Raw genomic sequence first — 15,836 nt, 5'->3', positions numbered from 1 at the left:
TTAAAAAAGTCAATTATTTGCAATGACATTAATTTTCTCTTTAAAGATAAAGCATCAAAAGTATTCTAACAATCTGAAAGCTTTCTCCTTGATGGCCTGAGGAACTTGGGGGTGGGGGACTGTGCAGCACAGAGGCTGGTTTCCACGTGTGGTTGGTAGAAACAGCCTTTGGGTGGAATAATCACACCTCTGTTTGCAGCCACATCCATGGTTATGGGACACATCGTGAAGCTGCGCACTCTGCTTCACTTTGACTTAAGAAACATGGAATCTGTGTGTGTAGGTCCACGGTGCCTCTGCAGGACTGAGGAGGGCACACCACTCTGGTCTCTCCACGTCACGGGTCCCATAGGCATTGTGACCCCACAGTACTCCTGCTGTGCTGGGGTGCTGCAAGGGCAATGGCCTCTAAGCAGCCAGAGTCTTAGCTTCATCAATGCAGAGGTGGGTCTTGGGTGACCCACTAAAGGAGCCATCACCTCCTCACAAGAGAGAATGAAAGATGAAAGCTCCCTTCTGTTCAATTAGCTTCTTTTCCAGGATCAGAGCCTGGCTGGCAGGCGGAAAATTCCACACTCTAATGAAACAAAAGGGAGCCAGAAGGGAGGGCGGAGAAAGGGCACAAGTACAGTTTCCCTGCATTCTTCCTTGGGGGCTCAGAAGGTAGTCCTATGTTCCAGAAGTCCTGGTTAAATCTCAATGCGCTCCCCTATGGCACAGAGAGGAACCAGGTCGATTTCAGTACTTCCGTCATCATGGGATGAATTCATGGGCATGTGAGGAGTGATTTTCTCTGGTAAATGGACTGTGGCATGAAGAGTTACCGAAACACATCATGAAAAAGTCTCTCTCTTTTCAACCATAAACCTGCTTTCATCAAAGGAGAAAAGCTCTGCAACTCTCACATCTCTCAGCTTTTGTAACAAAGAGAAAGGAGTCAGTCCTTGGCAGGCAATGGTATCTAGGCGAGAATTCATGAACAGAGTGTAAAGCATTGTGCTCATTTTTACTTTTTATATTAATTGTTTGTGGCAAGGATGGCAAGCTTTCAACTAAAGGTAGTGATATTTATGTCACTCAGAAACTAATGTAAGATTTTTTTTTTAAAGCCATTTACTCTAAAGAAAACACAAAAGAAAACTAGAGGTGGTGTGCAAATAGGGCAAGAAGCATAAAAATGATTTAAGAATGACAGAAATTTTGGAAACTTTTTTTCCTGTCATTTTACTAACGAACACTTTTAGACAAATCAAAAAACATTCTGTCCTACCCATGCCATGTCCATGATTCTGGTGTTTCTAACTCATTTTTCAGTGATTATCACTGTACCTGTCAAAACATCACTGGATTAGAATCCAGTGACTAACAAAAACCAAATGCATTCCTATGAATGCACACAGAATCAGTGACTTTGGGAGAGAGAGTGGTCTCCTGAGCAAAGACACCATTGGGAACCTGGAAGAATTTACCTGTGAGAAGCTACCAGTACCAATTCTTCAGGAACATTCCCAACATTCCAAAAAGAACACCTTTCAACTTCTCTGTAAGATTAAAATGAGTGCTCAGTCACTCAGTCATGTCCAACTCTGCGACCCCAGAGATTGTAGCCCGTCAGGCTCCTCTGTCCATGGGATTTTCCAGGCAAGAATACTGGAGTAGGTTGCCATTTTCTCCTCCAGGGGATCTTTCCAACCCAGGGATCAAACCCATGTCTCTTATGTCTCCTTCATTGGCAGGGAGGATCCTTACCACTAGCACCACCTGGGAAGCCCCCACGTCCGGAATATTTCATGATAAATATCAAAGAGCCACAACCAAAAAGCAAAGAAAGCGGCATGATCATGATACCCTTGAAAATTTTGAACTGTAAAATGAACTTACCAGTAATAGATTCTTATCAGGGCTGAAGGCCACAGGAGAAATGAGGCTACAAATGCCAGGATCGGAAGGGCCAGCGTCCCGCCCGCGATCACAAACATGTTAACCACGTCAAGATCCATCCTGCTCTTTAGGTCTGGCTTATACCTAGAGGGGCTGAAAAGAGAGACAGTACTGAAACTCTGTCTCAGGAGACAAGGTGAAGAAGCAAAGTGGAAGCGAGAAGTGAATGACCCAGAATGAAGAGAAGGATCAGGAGGAAAAAAGTGTAGGTAATAAGGAATCATTGAGATGATCCTGGATTTTTTAAGCTATAAAGGAAATTTTAAGAACAACTGGGGAAATTTGAGTAAGGACTGGTTATTAGACAATATTATTAGACCAGTGATGCAGTGATGAAGTTGTGGTTATGTTTGTATGTAGGAAAACATCCTTGTTCATAGCATTTGCTAAAGTAAATATTAAGGGATAAAATATAGTAATATCTGCTACTCACTTTTAAAAGTTGAGGAAGGAAAAATGTGTATATGTGTTTGTGCATATGTGTGAGTGTGTGTATAGAGAAGGGAGAAATAAAGATGGTGAAATGTGCTGGTGAACCCAACTGTAACCTTCAACTTTCCTATTAGGTTTGCGATTTTTAAAAACTAAAAGTTAGAGAAGAACAGAAGACCTGAAAGACAGATAAAGACAGACAGAAAGAAAAACAACACATGTGCAGAGGAATGCTTATCTGTATACAGAACATCACTGGAAGGTGTCCATGGAACCAGCAATAGCAGTAGCATCTGAGGTGGGGAATCAGGAAGCTGGGAGTCAGGGACAGAGGGAGACTTGCTTTTCACAGTCTACTTTTTAAAATCTTTTGGTTATTTATCATGTACATGTATGAAGTGAAGTGTTAGTTGCTCAGTTACGCCCGACTCTTTGTGACCCCATGGACTGTGCCCGCCGAGCTCCTCTGTCCATGGGATTCTTCAGGCAAGATTACTGGAGTGGGGTGTCAATACTTTCTCCGGGGGATCGTCCCAACCCAGGGATCAAACCCGGGTCTCCTGCATTGCATGCAGATTCTTCACTGTCTGAGCCACCAGGGAAGCCCTGTTCACACCTGGCCTATTCAAAAGTAAGTAATACACAATACAAATTTAGGAGGGGACACATCAGAACACCCACGCTTCCCGTGCGCTTTCTGATGTCCTCCCAAAGATGTGAGGACACGTGTGCAGGCTAGAATGGGAGCCCCAGGAGGGCAGGGCCGTACCCCCAGCACCCAGACTGGGGCCTGACCCACTTTCAAGGGCTCTAGGAGTCACCCCTCAATTAGAGGTCCCCACCCAGTTCTGTCTCATGAACAACATGGTTTATTTTCCATAGAATTAAAAAAATATTTCAAGTTCCATCATCCTCCCCAGTAGAGAAGATAACTCCTGCTAGGATCTGTTGGTCAGGTGTGGCCGTTTGTCACCTGCGGACTCAGTCACTTGTGTTAAGTGTGCATCTCACTAACATAAAAAGGACTCTTCTTCAAGAAAAAGCATACATCTGGCAAGTCATGGTCTTCTTTATATTTCCTGTGAAACAGAGAACTCTGCCCCATACACCTCTATCAGCTGATGTGTACTTCAATTGTATAATGATTTCATGATGGCACATATGACCTCATGACCACTGAGCATGGGGGTCAGCCAACTTCTTCCGCAAAGGGCAGATGATATATAGTTCAGTGATGTGGGTCATAGGTCTCTGTCACAATTACTCAAGCTGCCTCTGCAGTCAGACAGGCCATACAACGTGCAGTGAATGGGTGTGACCATATCCCAGTAAGATTTTATTGTGAAAAACAGGCTTCAGGTTGTAATTTGCTAATCTTTGGCACAGTATACCTACCCCATCAAACAGGCATGGTGGGAGCTTTATCCACCATTAATAGGCTGAGGCAACAAAGGCACAGAGAGGTTGAGTAACAGATTTCTGACTTGGACCCACTCTCTTTGCTCCTAATTCCACATTCTCTCTCTCTCTCTCTCTCTTTTTTTTCAAATGGCCTTTCCTCAGATTTTGTAACATCTTTGCTGTTAAACAACCACATTCATCGCCCCAAATTTCTTCATGAAGATGTGATGTCTCCATTTAGATGTTTGGTCTCTTATGAGAGGCTTGGTGGAACAAGCTCCTTAGCCTAGAGGACTAAGGCATCTGTAGATGGTCCTTTCAATTCCATACACACTCTGTCTGGGGACAGTCCTGAGTCTACAGTGATGAAAGCTGCTGCCTTCCAGTGGCATGAGCTCTGTCTGTGTTTCTGATTCAACTCTTCCCTCAGCTTCTCAGTCACTGTAAACAGCTTTTTTCTAGCCCACTTATATCACTCACTGGCCTCTTTCTCCTCCTAGAACCAGACCTCCTTGAGGATAGGAATAATGCTACATGTGTGTTCTCAGTGCCTAGAATAGCACAGGATACAAATAAGTTACAAATGAATTAATAAAAGTCAAAGTTACAAAATGGGTTCAATCCTGTTTGTTTTAGGGACAGCCATCCCCAATGATGTTGACTATTTTCTCTTTCAATAATTATAAAACTCCCAAGAGGAGTCACCTATTTAATGCTGGTTACAGTTTATGATGCTAAAAAGGCCTCACTGTCAAGGGGTAAGCAAATTCATGGCAGAGTGAAGGGAATTTTACAGATCTGTTTGAAGACTGTGGGTCACAAAAGAGTTGAAGAGTTGTCAGATTCAAGAGGACTTGCCTTCATCACATAAAGAGTGCTGAGGGTCACCATGAATTCTGATTCCTGAGCCGCAGGAAGTTAATTACATGATGTTTTTTTAGTCTAGGAATTAGGACATTTTATGCCCAAAGCTATATTATGTCACCGACTCTGACACTGGAGATGGGAGGTTCAACTTGAAGATATGATCATCAAAAAGAAACCTCATTAAAAAAAAAACCTCATGGCTTCATCAGTGCTTGCTATGGACATCACAGTCAGTTTGGGGGAAGGTACTATCTGGCTCCATTCTTCCTTCAATGGCAGAATAAACTCTTTGCTAAGGAGATTTTGCAGAGCAGCATCAATTTAGCAAGTCTTGGACTTGTTACAGAGACTCCTGCACATTTTCCCTGATGAGGTCAAATACAGACAGGCCCTGAGTGAAGACACTAATGTTTTCTGAGGTGTCTATACAGGTCTGGCCATTATTCCTACCTCTATGACATCCTTCATCTGACAAAGGACTTGTCTTTAAAAAGGCAGTTGCCTACTCTGCTGGGGTTTGCTCACAGGATGCTCTATGTGCCCAGGGGGAAAGCTGGGCACAGAAAAACTGAAGCCTTATGAGCCTGGAATCACCAATGACTGAACATCAACTAAGGGGTAGAACATGGGGCATCCCTAAGCACAGGGCCCACACAACAGATGTTTGCAAGATGACTTCAGGGAGCAGAACACTCAGGGCTATCTGACACCAGGTAACACTCCCATACAACCTGAGAAAGTCATCTCTTTTTTCAGTTCTTTTCCCACCTTGCTTAGGTCAAAGAGAAACTCTGAGGGTGGTTATTAAACAGCTACCCAACTCCTGAGCCTCCGGCAGGGAACAGTATCTAGCTATTTAATAACATTGTTTCTTTGTGTTGATTTTTGTGGATATTTTCAATTTATGGTAGTGATGCAAATTAATTTAAAAGGAGGAACTAATTTAAAGAAAAATGCTAACTAGGTGATACATGGATCTGGTGAACATCTTGGTGGTGACACACGAATGGCTGCCAGGGTAGATGTGAGTGATGGACTGGCCCCGGGCTGGGGGCGGGGTGCTCTGGCTGACCCTTCCTCACACTGACTGTGAGGCCTTGGTTTCCTCATCTATTAATGAGAACATTCATCCAAAACATCTTTTCTGTCTTTTCCTACTCTGGTGACTTAAAACACTTCTGAAATTATGCCAGATAACTGAAGAGTAGGATCTGGCTTGCCCAGCAGGAGAATCTTATTTCCTGTTACATTCTCCCTGGAACCTAAAACAGTATCTGGGAAATATTAATATTTGGTGCTTGGTAATGTTTGAGTATTTGATAACACTTGAATAGATTGAAAAAGAAAAATGCACTCGCTTTACATATCTGGTGCATCAGGTGAGGATCCCAACACTTAAAGACAGTGATTTTAGCGGCTCTGCAGCAGTCTGAAACAAGGGACCACGGGAAGGAGAGCTCGCCTTTATGGCATGAGGCAAGGTAACACACTCTCACCCAGAGACCTGAGCCTGCCATGTGGCCTTCCCATGGTATCATCTAAGCTGTGCATTTGAGGCCTTTATCTCTGAATGCAGGGACAAAGATTAATCAGACTCAGATAAACATCTGGACTCAAGTTCCCAAGTTTAGTGGGGTGAGAGGTTAGGCGTAATGTGTCACAGTTGTCTTTTAACGTACTCACTGACCTTTAAAACCCGTCCAAGTTCTGACATGTTAAATCTTAAGATATAAAGCAAAATTCCAAACACAAAATATAAAACACTTTCACAGAATCTTGTCTTCTCCTAGACATCTACTCATAGTCCATCAGACTTGACAAACTAATGTCCTGGTCTCTTCAAAATAAGGATTATTTTTTAAAAACTATAGCAAAAATACTTTGGCCACCAGATGCGAAGCACTGACTCATTGGAAAAGACCCTGATGCTGGGAAAGATTGAAGGCAGAAAGAGAAGGGGACGAAAGAAGATGACATGGTTGGATAGCATCACCGACTCAATGGACGTGAGTTTGAGCAAGCTCCGGGAGTTGGTGATGGACAGGGAAGCCTGGCATGCTGCAGTCCATGGGGTCGCAAAGAGTTGGAACATGACTGAGTGACTGAACAACAAAATAGCAAAAATAATGACCATGGTCACTACCACCATAGCCAACGACAGAAAAGCAACAGCCTCCAATTACTAAGTGACTATCGCATGCCAGGTTCTGTGTAGATGGTTTATATACATCCTCTCATTTTATCCCCCACAATGCTGAGAGTAGGAAGCACTTCTCCCACCTTCAAGATGGAGGAATAAAGATTAAAGAAGTTAACAAATGCCCCCAAGGTCACCTAACTGGTACGTGGCATGGGCTGCATTTCAATCCAGTCCTGCAGGTGTGTCTGGTTCTTTGCCTTCTCTCAGCACTTACTAAGCAGATATTTATTGTGCATCAGTTACACAAAAGACACAGAGTTCACTGTCCCCTTTGACATTCTTTGTACTTCTCCAGAAGTATTCTGAGAGCAAGTAACATGCTAACTTTGTAAGTTAACAAGTTATCTCCTTATTCTTACTGGTGTCTTTTAAAAACTAACCAGTGCTGCTTATAATTTTTTTTAATTCTGCAATATGAAAATTCTTTCCAAAGAATATACTCTTGAAACCTGAGTATAAAATGCCAGCTGTTAAAACTAGACTCTTGTAAAGATAAACCAGTTTCTCAAATCTATCAGTAATGATCAATAGCTAAAAAAAAACATAAAGGCACTAAGACTCTCTTGTGTGGAAGTCCCAGGATTGAAGAGAGAAAATAATTAGAAACACAAGCAGTTCACACTCCTTGTCATATCTGTCTCCTCCATAACGTTCCAAGGAAGCAGTTAAGCTTGTCCAGTCCATCACTGAAAGCGTGGCATGACCCTGGGATCATTGCCATGAGATGCTCACCTTTCTCCTCCTGGCCTTGTCTCCCCTTCACTCTGGCTAAGCCCACTCTTCCTCTGTACTCTGCAGCTCTGGCAGCCCTGATGTATAAACAAGCCATGCTATGAGCATGCTTGGCCTGGTTCCTAAAATTCTCTGCTCCCTCTCCCCCCAGATATCCCCATGATGCTCTCCTTACTCTCCCTGCTGAACAGTCCCATGATACACTCTTCATTGTCTTCCTTGAAGAACTCACCATATCTATACTCTCCACTACTACCAGGAAAGGCAAAAAGTCAACATTTCTGGCCAGGACCTCCTTCCAGACTTTTCCAAAAGCCTGCTTGACTATCTCCACGATGCAAAAGTCCTACAATGTCCCAGAGGCATCTCTCCTCCTTCTCCTGACTTGCTGATTTCTGCCGACAGTGTCCCCACCAGTCTGGCCTCCCAGACTGATGTATCTTTCACTCTTCCTTCTTGCTCATCACTCCTGTCATACGATGGCCAGGAGATGTCAGCACTGAAGGCAAGTCATCTGAGTCTAGACAAACTGCACTGTTTATATATGGCTATTTACATTTCAATTAAGTAAATAAAATTCAAAGTTCAGTCCTTCAGTCACGTCCATCATGTCATTAAATCCTTGACAGTCACATATGAATAACGGCTAGTGTGTTGGACAGCACAGTTTTATGGGGGTTACGGCCACGAAAGCCCCTTACAACCAATTCCTTTGGCTTAACATTTACTAGGAATGTCTCAAGGGAGGAAACATTCCCACCAGATGTGAGAGTTCATATGAGTCAGATCCCAGTTCCCCCAACCACCCTACCAGGCCTGGGTCCTCACCTCTCCTTGCTCCCGTTTCTGTGAAGGCTGCTCTGTCATACCCCATTCAGTTGTTACCAACTGCCAGAAGAATCTTCGTAGTCCACACCAGGGACTGGGGCCTCTCATCTAGTGTAAATGCTGACCACCCTTATGATCCCAACTCAACTTCCCGGCCTCACACCTCAGCACCCACAGAGCCTCAGGCCTCGTCTTTCTCATGCTGCCCACTTCGTGTGGGGCAAGCGCTCTCCCACCCGCCCACCTGATGAACTCCTCTCTGCCTTCAGGACTGATTCAAGTGTTACTCTCCCCAGGAAAGCATCCCGCTGCCCAGAGGCCCAGGTCTTCTGACTCCCTTCAGACTCAGAGCCCTGCTCCCAGCACAGTATCTGAGAGAGGAGTAGGGGGTGGGGTTTGGATACATATCTTGAGCTTTAAAAATATTCAGGGTGGAACTTCCTTGCGGGTACAGTGGATAAGAATCCGCCTGCCAATGCAGAGGACACAGATTCGATCCCTGGTCTGGGAGGATTTCACATGCTGTGGAGCAACCAAGCCTGTGCACAGTAATGAAGACCCAGCTCAGTCAGAAAAAGAAAAGCAAAACAAAAAATTTTTGGTTCCAATCCACTCCCACCAGACCTACTCAACTAGCGAACACCCCGCCTGCTAAGAGGCTGGCCTGCAGAAGGCTGCCAGGAAGCTTACAGAGTAGCTCCCATCACATTAAGGGCTGTTTCTTTTCTTTTTTTTTTTGCAACCTATGATGTGAAAAACCTATACTCACTCTTCAAAGAGCACAGCCTTCTTTCCCAACTGCTACTGGCTCCGGCAGAAGCTGAAAAGGAGACTCTGGAATCACAAGTAAGAAAATGACAAAGCATATCATATCAGAGAATATGAATTAAGTGCTAACAGTTGGCAATAATGCGAGGCAGAGCCTGTCCTCCTTTGCAAGGACAAAGTGCAAATATCCTATGGTTTTAAAGCTGCCTCTGGTTCGGGTCATTTCCCCCAGTTAAGCAACCTGCACAAAGGGCAGGCAGGGCATGTGAGATAAATAGCCTAGCCAGGAGGCCATGAAAGTTGAAGAAGCATTCTGTGATGAAGACAAAGTGTGGGACTGAGCTGGTGATCACTATGCTGCACAAATGAGAGAGGTAACAAGGGAAACAGGCATGCTTGGGTGACAGGGGCTTCTGGAGGCTTCAAACTTAACTAAAACCTTCAAACAAAGATTAAAACTCCCCTCTCTGTCTGGGTTTCAGTTCAGTTCAGTTGCTCAGTCGTGTCCGGCTCTTCACAACCCCACGGACTGCAGCACGCTAGGCTTCCCTGATCATCACCAACTCCCCAAGCTTGCTCAAACTCATGTCCATTGAGTCAGTGATGCCATCCAACCATCTCATCCTCTGTTGTCCCCTTCTCCTCCTGCCTTCAATCTTTCCCAGCATCAGGGTTTTTCAAATGAGTCAGTTCTTCACATCAGATGGCCAGACTATTGAAGTTTCAGCTTCAGCATCAGTCCTTCCAATGAATAATCAGGACTGATTTCCTTTAGGATGGATTGGTTGGATCTCCTTGCAGTCCAAGGGACTCTCAAGAGTCTTCTCCAACACCACAGTTCAAAAGCATCAATTCTTCGGCGCTCAGCTTTCCAACTCTCACATCCATACATGACTACTGGAAAAAGCATAGCTTTGAATAGACGGACCTTCGTTGGAAAACTGTCTGGGGTTAGGGCTACCTAAAAGCTCTACTCAGAAAAAAAGAGAGGAAGCTGGCAACCAATGGGCAAATGAATACAATATTTCTATTAGAATGGCAAACAAGAGGGGACTACAAAGCGCCAAAGCAGGGCTGAACAGTGCAGAGATGCTGACCAAGGCACCACAGCAGAAAAATGAGGAGACGGGCAGATGGGTAATGGAAGGTAAATCCACAAAACCCCTGAATTATTCCAGAGGGATCAAAGAGTTAAACAAAAGGGGTGAAAAAAAGTATGAAAGTTCTAGAAGAAAATATGAGAACTCTGAAAAAATCTTTCTCAGTAAGATATAAAATCTAGAGGCCATAACATAAAGATTAATAAGCTGATTGCATAAAAATCTTTTTAAATGACCCATGGAAAGGGATAGCATGAACAAGATTAAAATCTGTTGATACATTATCAGGCAACAGACTAATAAAGGGTTCCTACAAATCAATAAAAACAACAGAATCCAATAGAAAAATGGGCAAAAGATCTGAACAGATAATCGAACAGGAAGGAAATACAAATGACTCTTAGCTAAAAAGATGCTCAATCTTAACCTCATTTACAAGAGAAATACAAATTAAACCTCCAAGGTGATGGTGATCTCTGTTTACCACAGCAAAAAGTGTAACAACAGACAGTGTAGCTGGGGCTGTAGGGTTGCCCTCAGCAACATATAAATTTACATTCCCATCAACAAAATCTACAGATGGCATTTTGGAAAAACCTGCAGCAATGTAAAATATACATACCTTTGATCAAATCATCTCAAATCATCTCTAATCATCTCTAATTTCCAGGAATTTATTTATGCTCATACCTGAACATATGTGAGAATAAGTTTGTAAAGGGTTATTTGTTATAGTATTACTTATCATGTCAAAACACATGGAACTTGCATGCCCACTCATAAGGGACATGTTAAGTAAATGATGGTACAACTTTATAAACAAGTTATAGTGTATAGTCATTAAATGCAAATAAAACTAATATAAGCCATTACGTATTACAGGTTGGGCATAAAGTGAAATAAATAGGCTGAGCACTTCCAGACAATAATTATATATATAAGCCATTAAAATAATGAAGTGAAGTGAAGTGGCTCAGTCGTGTCCGACTCTTTGGGACCCCGTGGACTATAGCCTACCGGGCTCCTCCATTCTTGGGATTTTCCAGGCTAGAATACTGGAGTGGGTTGCCATTTCCTTCTCCAGGGGATCTTCCTGACCCAGGAATTGAACCCAGGTCTCCTGCATTGCAGGCAGACGCTTTACTGCCTGAGCCACCAGGGAAGCCGTCAGTTCTATTTGTCTCTGTGGCTAATGACCTCCAAGGTACATTGTTAACTTAAAAAAGCAAGGACCAGAAGAGAATGGGTAGGATAACATCTCTTGCATTGTGAGAAAGAGAGAAAAATATGCGTGTTGTTGCTTATGTATGTGTAAAGCGTTTCTGAATGGATGCAGAAGCAGCTGAGAACCACACGAGTGGGGCGGGGAAGGGAAGCTGAGAGGCTGGGGTGGAGATGAGGGAGACTTTTCACTGACATGAATCACACCTCTTGAGTTGCTACCATGTGCGTGTACAGGGTTTTCCCTCTTTAATTAAAAAATACGACATGGGGCTTCCATGGTGGCTCTGTGGTAAAGAATCCCCCTGCCAATGCAGGGGATCCCTGCAGGGATCTCAGGTTTGATCCCTGGTCTGGGAAGATCCCTGCAGGCCAAGGATCAACTAAGCCCATGCACAACTATATGCTCCAGAACCCGGGAGCCACAACTACCAATTCCATGTGCTGCAACCACTGAAGCCTGCGCCCCTAGGGCTTGTGTGCAACAGGAGAAGCCACCACAATGAGAAGACTGCACACCCAAGCTAAAGAGCAGTGCTCACTGCAACTAGAGAAAAGCCCACGCAGCAACAAAGACCCGGCAGAGCCGAGAATAATCAACTTTTAAAAAACAAAATAAAAAATATAAACTCCTCAAATGCAATGGTCTATCCTCCACAGTCCAATACAGTAGCTATTAGCCACATGATGGCTGTTTAAATTTAAACTGATCGAAACTGAGTAAAATATAAAAATCAGTTCTTCAGCTGCACTAATCACTTTTCACATGCTTAACAGTCACAGAAATTCTATCTCCTTTATAGTCCTGGGAAAGGTACTGATAAGAGGATTCACTCTGTCTTGCTCTGTACCAAATCACTAGCACCTGATTCCCCATGGGGGTTTTTGCTTTAAGAACCAGCCAAGCCCATGGCCCCCTCCCTTGCTTCTACCACCTCGGGCAGCACTATGGCCAAGGAAACTAGGCCGAGCCACACGGGGCCTGTGGACAGAGGGTCAGAGAACTGGAAAATCCTGCTACTCAATCCTCGGGAGAAGGGGCACAGCCGGAGGAGAGGCTGCCACATCAATCAGGGGCTCAGCTGGAAGGCAGGTAGCTTATATACCCTGTGGTATATCTTCTAAAAAATCGTACTGGCGAAGAGACAAGGCAGTGAAACACGCGCCGTGTGCCCTGAGCTAGCCCAGCACCTTCAAAGCATCAGCCTCTGGGGTCAAGATGCAGCTGTGGCGACAGTCTGAAATAACCACCTGCTCGAAAACATGCTTTAAGCCAGGCAACCCTACAGGGATACAAGCCAGTCTCTCACTGGATAAAAGAGAAGCCAAAAGCCACTTGATCCTTTACCTCTAAGGACCCAAGTCTTCAAGCTCTTGGGGAGCCTGGAACAAGCGTTCATTCGAACACTTCTCTACGAATTAGTGCCAGTGTATGCACTGTCCTTGGCTGAGGTCAATTCTCAAAGGTAAAGTGCTAGAAAGAGCATTACAGAAGTGACTATCTTTCACATGACTAAAAGAAATTAAAATAGCCCTCATATGGGTATGTAGTGGCAGAGGCCTGAAATAGAACCTCAGATCCCCAAAACACTCTCCCATTTCTCGAAGCTGTGCTCTGAAGTCAAGAGGAAAAGCAGGGTGGGGATGGGAGGGAGGCTTAAGAGGGAGGATATATACAATTATGACTGATTTGAGTTGTTGTATGTCAGAAACCAACACAACACTGTAAAACAATCATCGTCCAATTAAAAAGTATGCTTAAAAGACTATTTTTTTAAAAAAGGAAAAGCAAGGAGATTACAGAGGGTTCTGACATTTCTAAAGGAGGGAAGTTGGTCTACAGTATTTTCTAACTGCAGGGACAAAGCTGGTGTGAGACAAAAAGGAACTCTCTTATAAACAGCCGACACTTTGATCCTGATAAGATTTCTGGCTTCCAGCATGAGGTCCAGCATTCAGAGCCCTTTGTGAGCTGGTCCCTACCTTCCTTAACCAGAAGCTCTTCCCCAGAGATCTCTGTAACTCGGGAAAATCAGTATCAGGAAAAAACTTCATAGTTAAGAATAAAACACAGTTTTGTTTAGAATTCTATCCAAATAAGTAAAAATCAAAAGCTGTCAGTTCTAAGATCAATAGCAAATATGGAACAAAATAACTGCCACCTATGCTAATTCTTAGAACAAAGAATTAATCTCATGCGGATTGCATTAAGAGTATGCTAAATCCTTCCACTTCACATCTGGTTGTCACAGTGCTATCATTCAGGGGACATTTTTGCAAAAATATTTTACTTACAGCTTTCCCAGAGGCTTCCCAATCCTTTGAGCTTCAAGTCCCTCCCTTCTCTTCATCAGTTAACAGGTCTCACATTGCCAGACTCCCACCCATTACAATCTCCACACGTCACTCAAGCAGCCCCTCAACATCCCTTGCTGTGATGTCATGAAATTCTGTCTCTGTCAACAGTTATAACTTCACTTTTCAAGGTAAGTCTCATATTTGTAAAATGTCCTTATGTCTTGGGAGGGACAGATAACCAAGACACGGATGCTCCAGGAGCCTGGTTGGACACCAGGGTTAAAAAGAGAGGAGGCATGATGGGGTGGGACCCAAGTGTGTAAGTGGCAAGTCCATCAATGGATATATTCCTGTTATAACTGCCATGTTCCCCCTAAAACCTGGAAACTCCGGGGAATTCGTTACCAGACAGGCTGATAATCTGACCCTCTGGTGGGGGCACCTGAACTAGCTTTGTATTTTTCTCCACTTCCCCATTTTCTGTTGATCTGAACTATACACTCTATCTATCTCCATCTTCTAACAAATCATTCTGGCAGAACTAGGCGTTATCTCCTTCAGTTAACCTTCCCTCAGTCCCCCAGCGGTCAGTAACCTTGACTTCCTCCTCCATGACGACAAGTATTTGTGATCTATGTCTTTTACTGTAATATGAAAACACTGGCTGCACCCTGCACCAGGCTGCAAGCTCCTTGAAGACAAGTCTTACCACATCTCAGCACGTGCCACGGCACTTTAGCGTCACCACGCCGTCCCTCGGGGGGCACTTAGTAGAATACCAAGCGACAAACAGGCAAGCCAGGAATCACAGCGCCGCCCCACCAGCGCCACTGGGGGCTATTTCTTCACTCTGTTCATTATGGTCGCTAACAAAACGAGCATTCCTCATCACAGTAGCTTTAGAGACTCCAGTTCAGAGGGGCAGCTGAGACCCAGAGAGCTGAAGCAAGCTGCCCAGTGGCACACAGCGCTTCACTTCCTCTGCCCCACTCCACTGGAGGCTCACAGTGGCCCACAGCGTGACATGGAAGGCCATGGACAAGCTGGAGCCTGCCCATCCTTCACATGCCATCCTCTTTTATCCTGACCCCTGTTTTCCTGAGAGAGCTACGATCCTGACACAGCATGCTCCTTCACACCCCCAGGGCTTTGGCACAATGGCTCCCCTACGCCTAGCACACCCCTGCTTGGAGGACTTGAGGTTACATCCTTCAAGTCTCGGCTAGGAGACTTGTTGTTGTTCAGTTGCTCCGCCGTGTCTGACCCTTTTGTGACCCCATGGACTGCAGCTCACCAGGCTTCTCTGTTCATGGGATTTCCCAGGCAAGAATACTGGAATGAGCTGCCATTTCCTCCTTCAGGGTATCTTCCCAACCCAGGGATCAAACTCGCATTTCCTACTTGGCAGCTGGATTCTTTACCACAGAGCCACCTGGGACCACCCCACCTGTGAATGCTTCTCTGAGGGTCAGCTGTGCAGTTCCATAACCTACGTTCACATCTCTGCTCTGTCACTACCAGCTATGGGACCTCGGCAAGTCATAGAACCTCTTGGAGCCTCAGTGTGGGGACAAAATCAAATGATGCATGGAGACTGCTCAAAGCAGGGACTGGAGGGTGATGAGTACTCGCTGCGCAGCTGGGAAGCACTGGCCTGCTCTCCCGGGAGGAGCTAGACAGCCATGCCACTGAAACCCTACGGGGCCCTCCTGGGAACAAAAGCCTTTCTGCGCTCCCTCCGTATCTGTAGGAAATAGGTTTCATTCAGCCTCCTTGACTTTCCCTGAGCTCCACAGGGCAGATTCAAACAGGTGCTAATCAGGGAAGAGAGGGGCTGCAGAAACAGAGGAGTAGTCAAGAAAGAAAAGTTCAGCCTTGGGGCAGGGTCCTGGTTCCTCCTCAAGGAACACTCGGAACAGTATCTTCAATCTCTTCCGTCGGAACTAAGGCTCCCACCCAGATTGAGGATGTAACTTCCTGCTGAGTGTAAGATTCCTGGAGCACAGCTTTTACCTCACCACCAACCAAGCAGAAAAAAGCCACAAACC

The 15,836-nt window shown here is 44.7% G+C and overlaps 1 protein-coding gene across 7 annotated transcripts in view; it reads right to left on the bottom strand.

The window, feature by feature from the left end:
* The window catches only part of ABHD6 (abhydrolase domain containing 6, acylglycerol lipase), a 74,185-nt gene that overhangs the window by 24,983 nt on the left and 33,366 nt on the right, over positions 1–15,836 (bottom strand). For 4 of the 7 annotated variants that reach the window (XM_043443044.1, XM_043443045.1, XM_043443041.1 and 1 more), the window contains exon 2: positions 1,882–2,034. In XM_043443044.1, the coding sequence (XP_043298979.1) occupies positions 1,882–2,000 (119 nt within the window). In that variant the 5' untranslated portion in view covers positions 2,001–2,034. Of the gene's footprint in view, positions 1–1,881; positions 2,035–9,170; positions 9,236–15,836 lie in introns of all 7 variants that reach the window. The other 3 variants (XM_043443040.1, XM_043443039.1, XM_043443042.1) reach the window with 2 other exon arrangements.

The sequence above is a fragment of the Cervus canadensis genome, chromosome 22 (genome assembly GCF_019320065.1).
Source record: "Cervus canadensis isolate Bull #8, Minnesota chromosome 22, ASM1932006v1, whole genome shotgun sequence".
NCBI lineage: Eukaryota > Metazoa > Chordata > Mammalia > Artiodactyla > Cervidae > Cervus > Cervus canadensis.
This window is presented reverse-complemented; position numbering and strand designations above follow the sequence as displayed.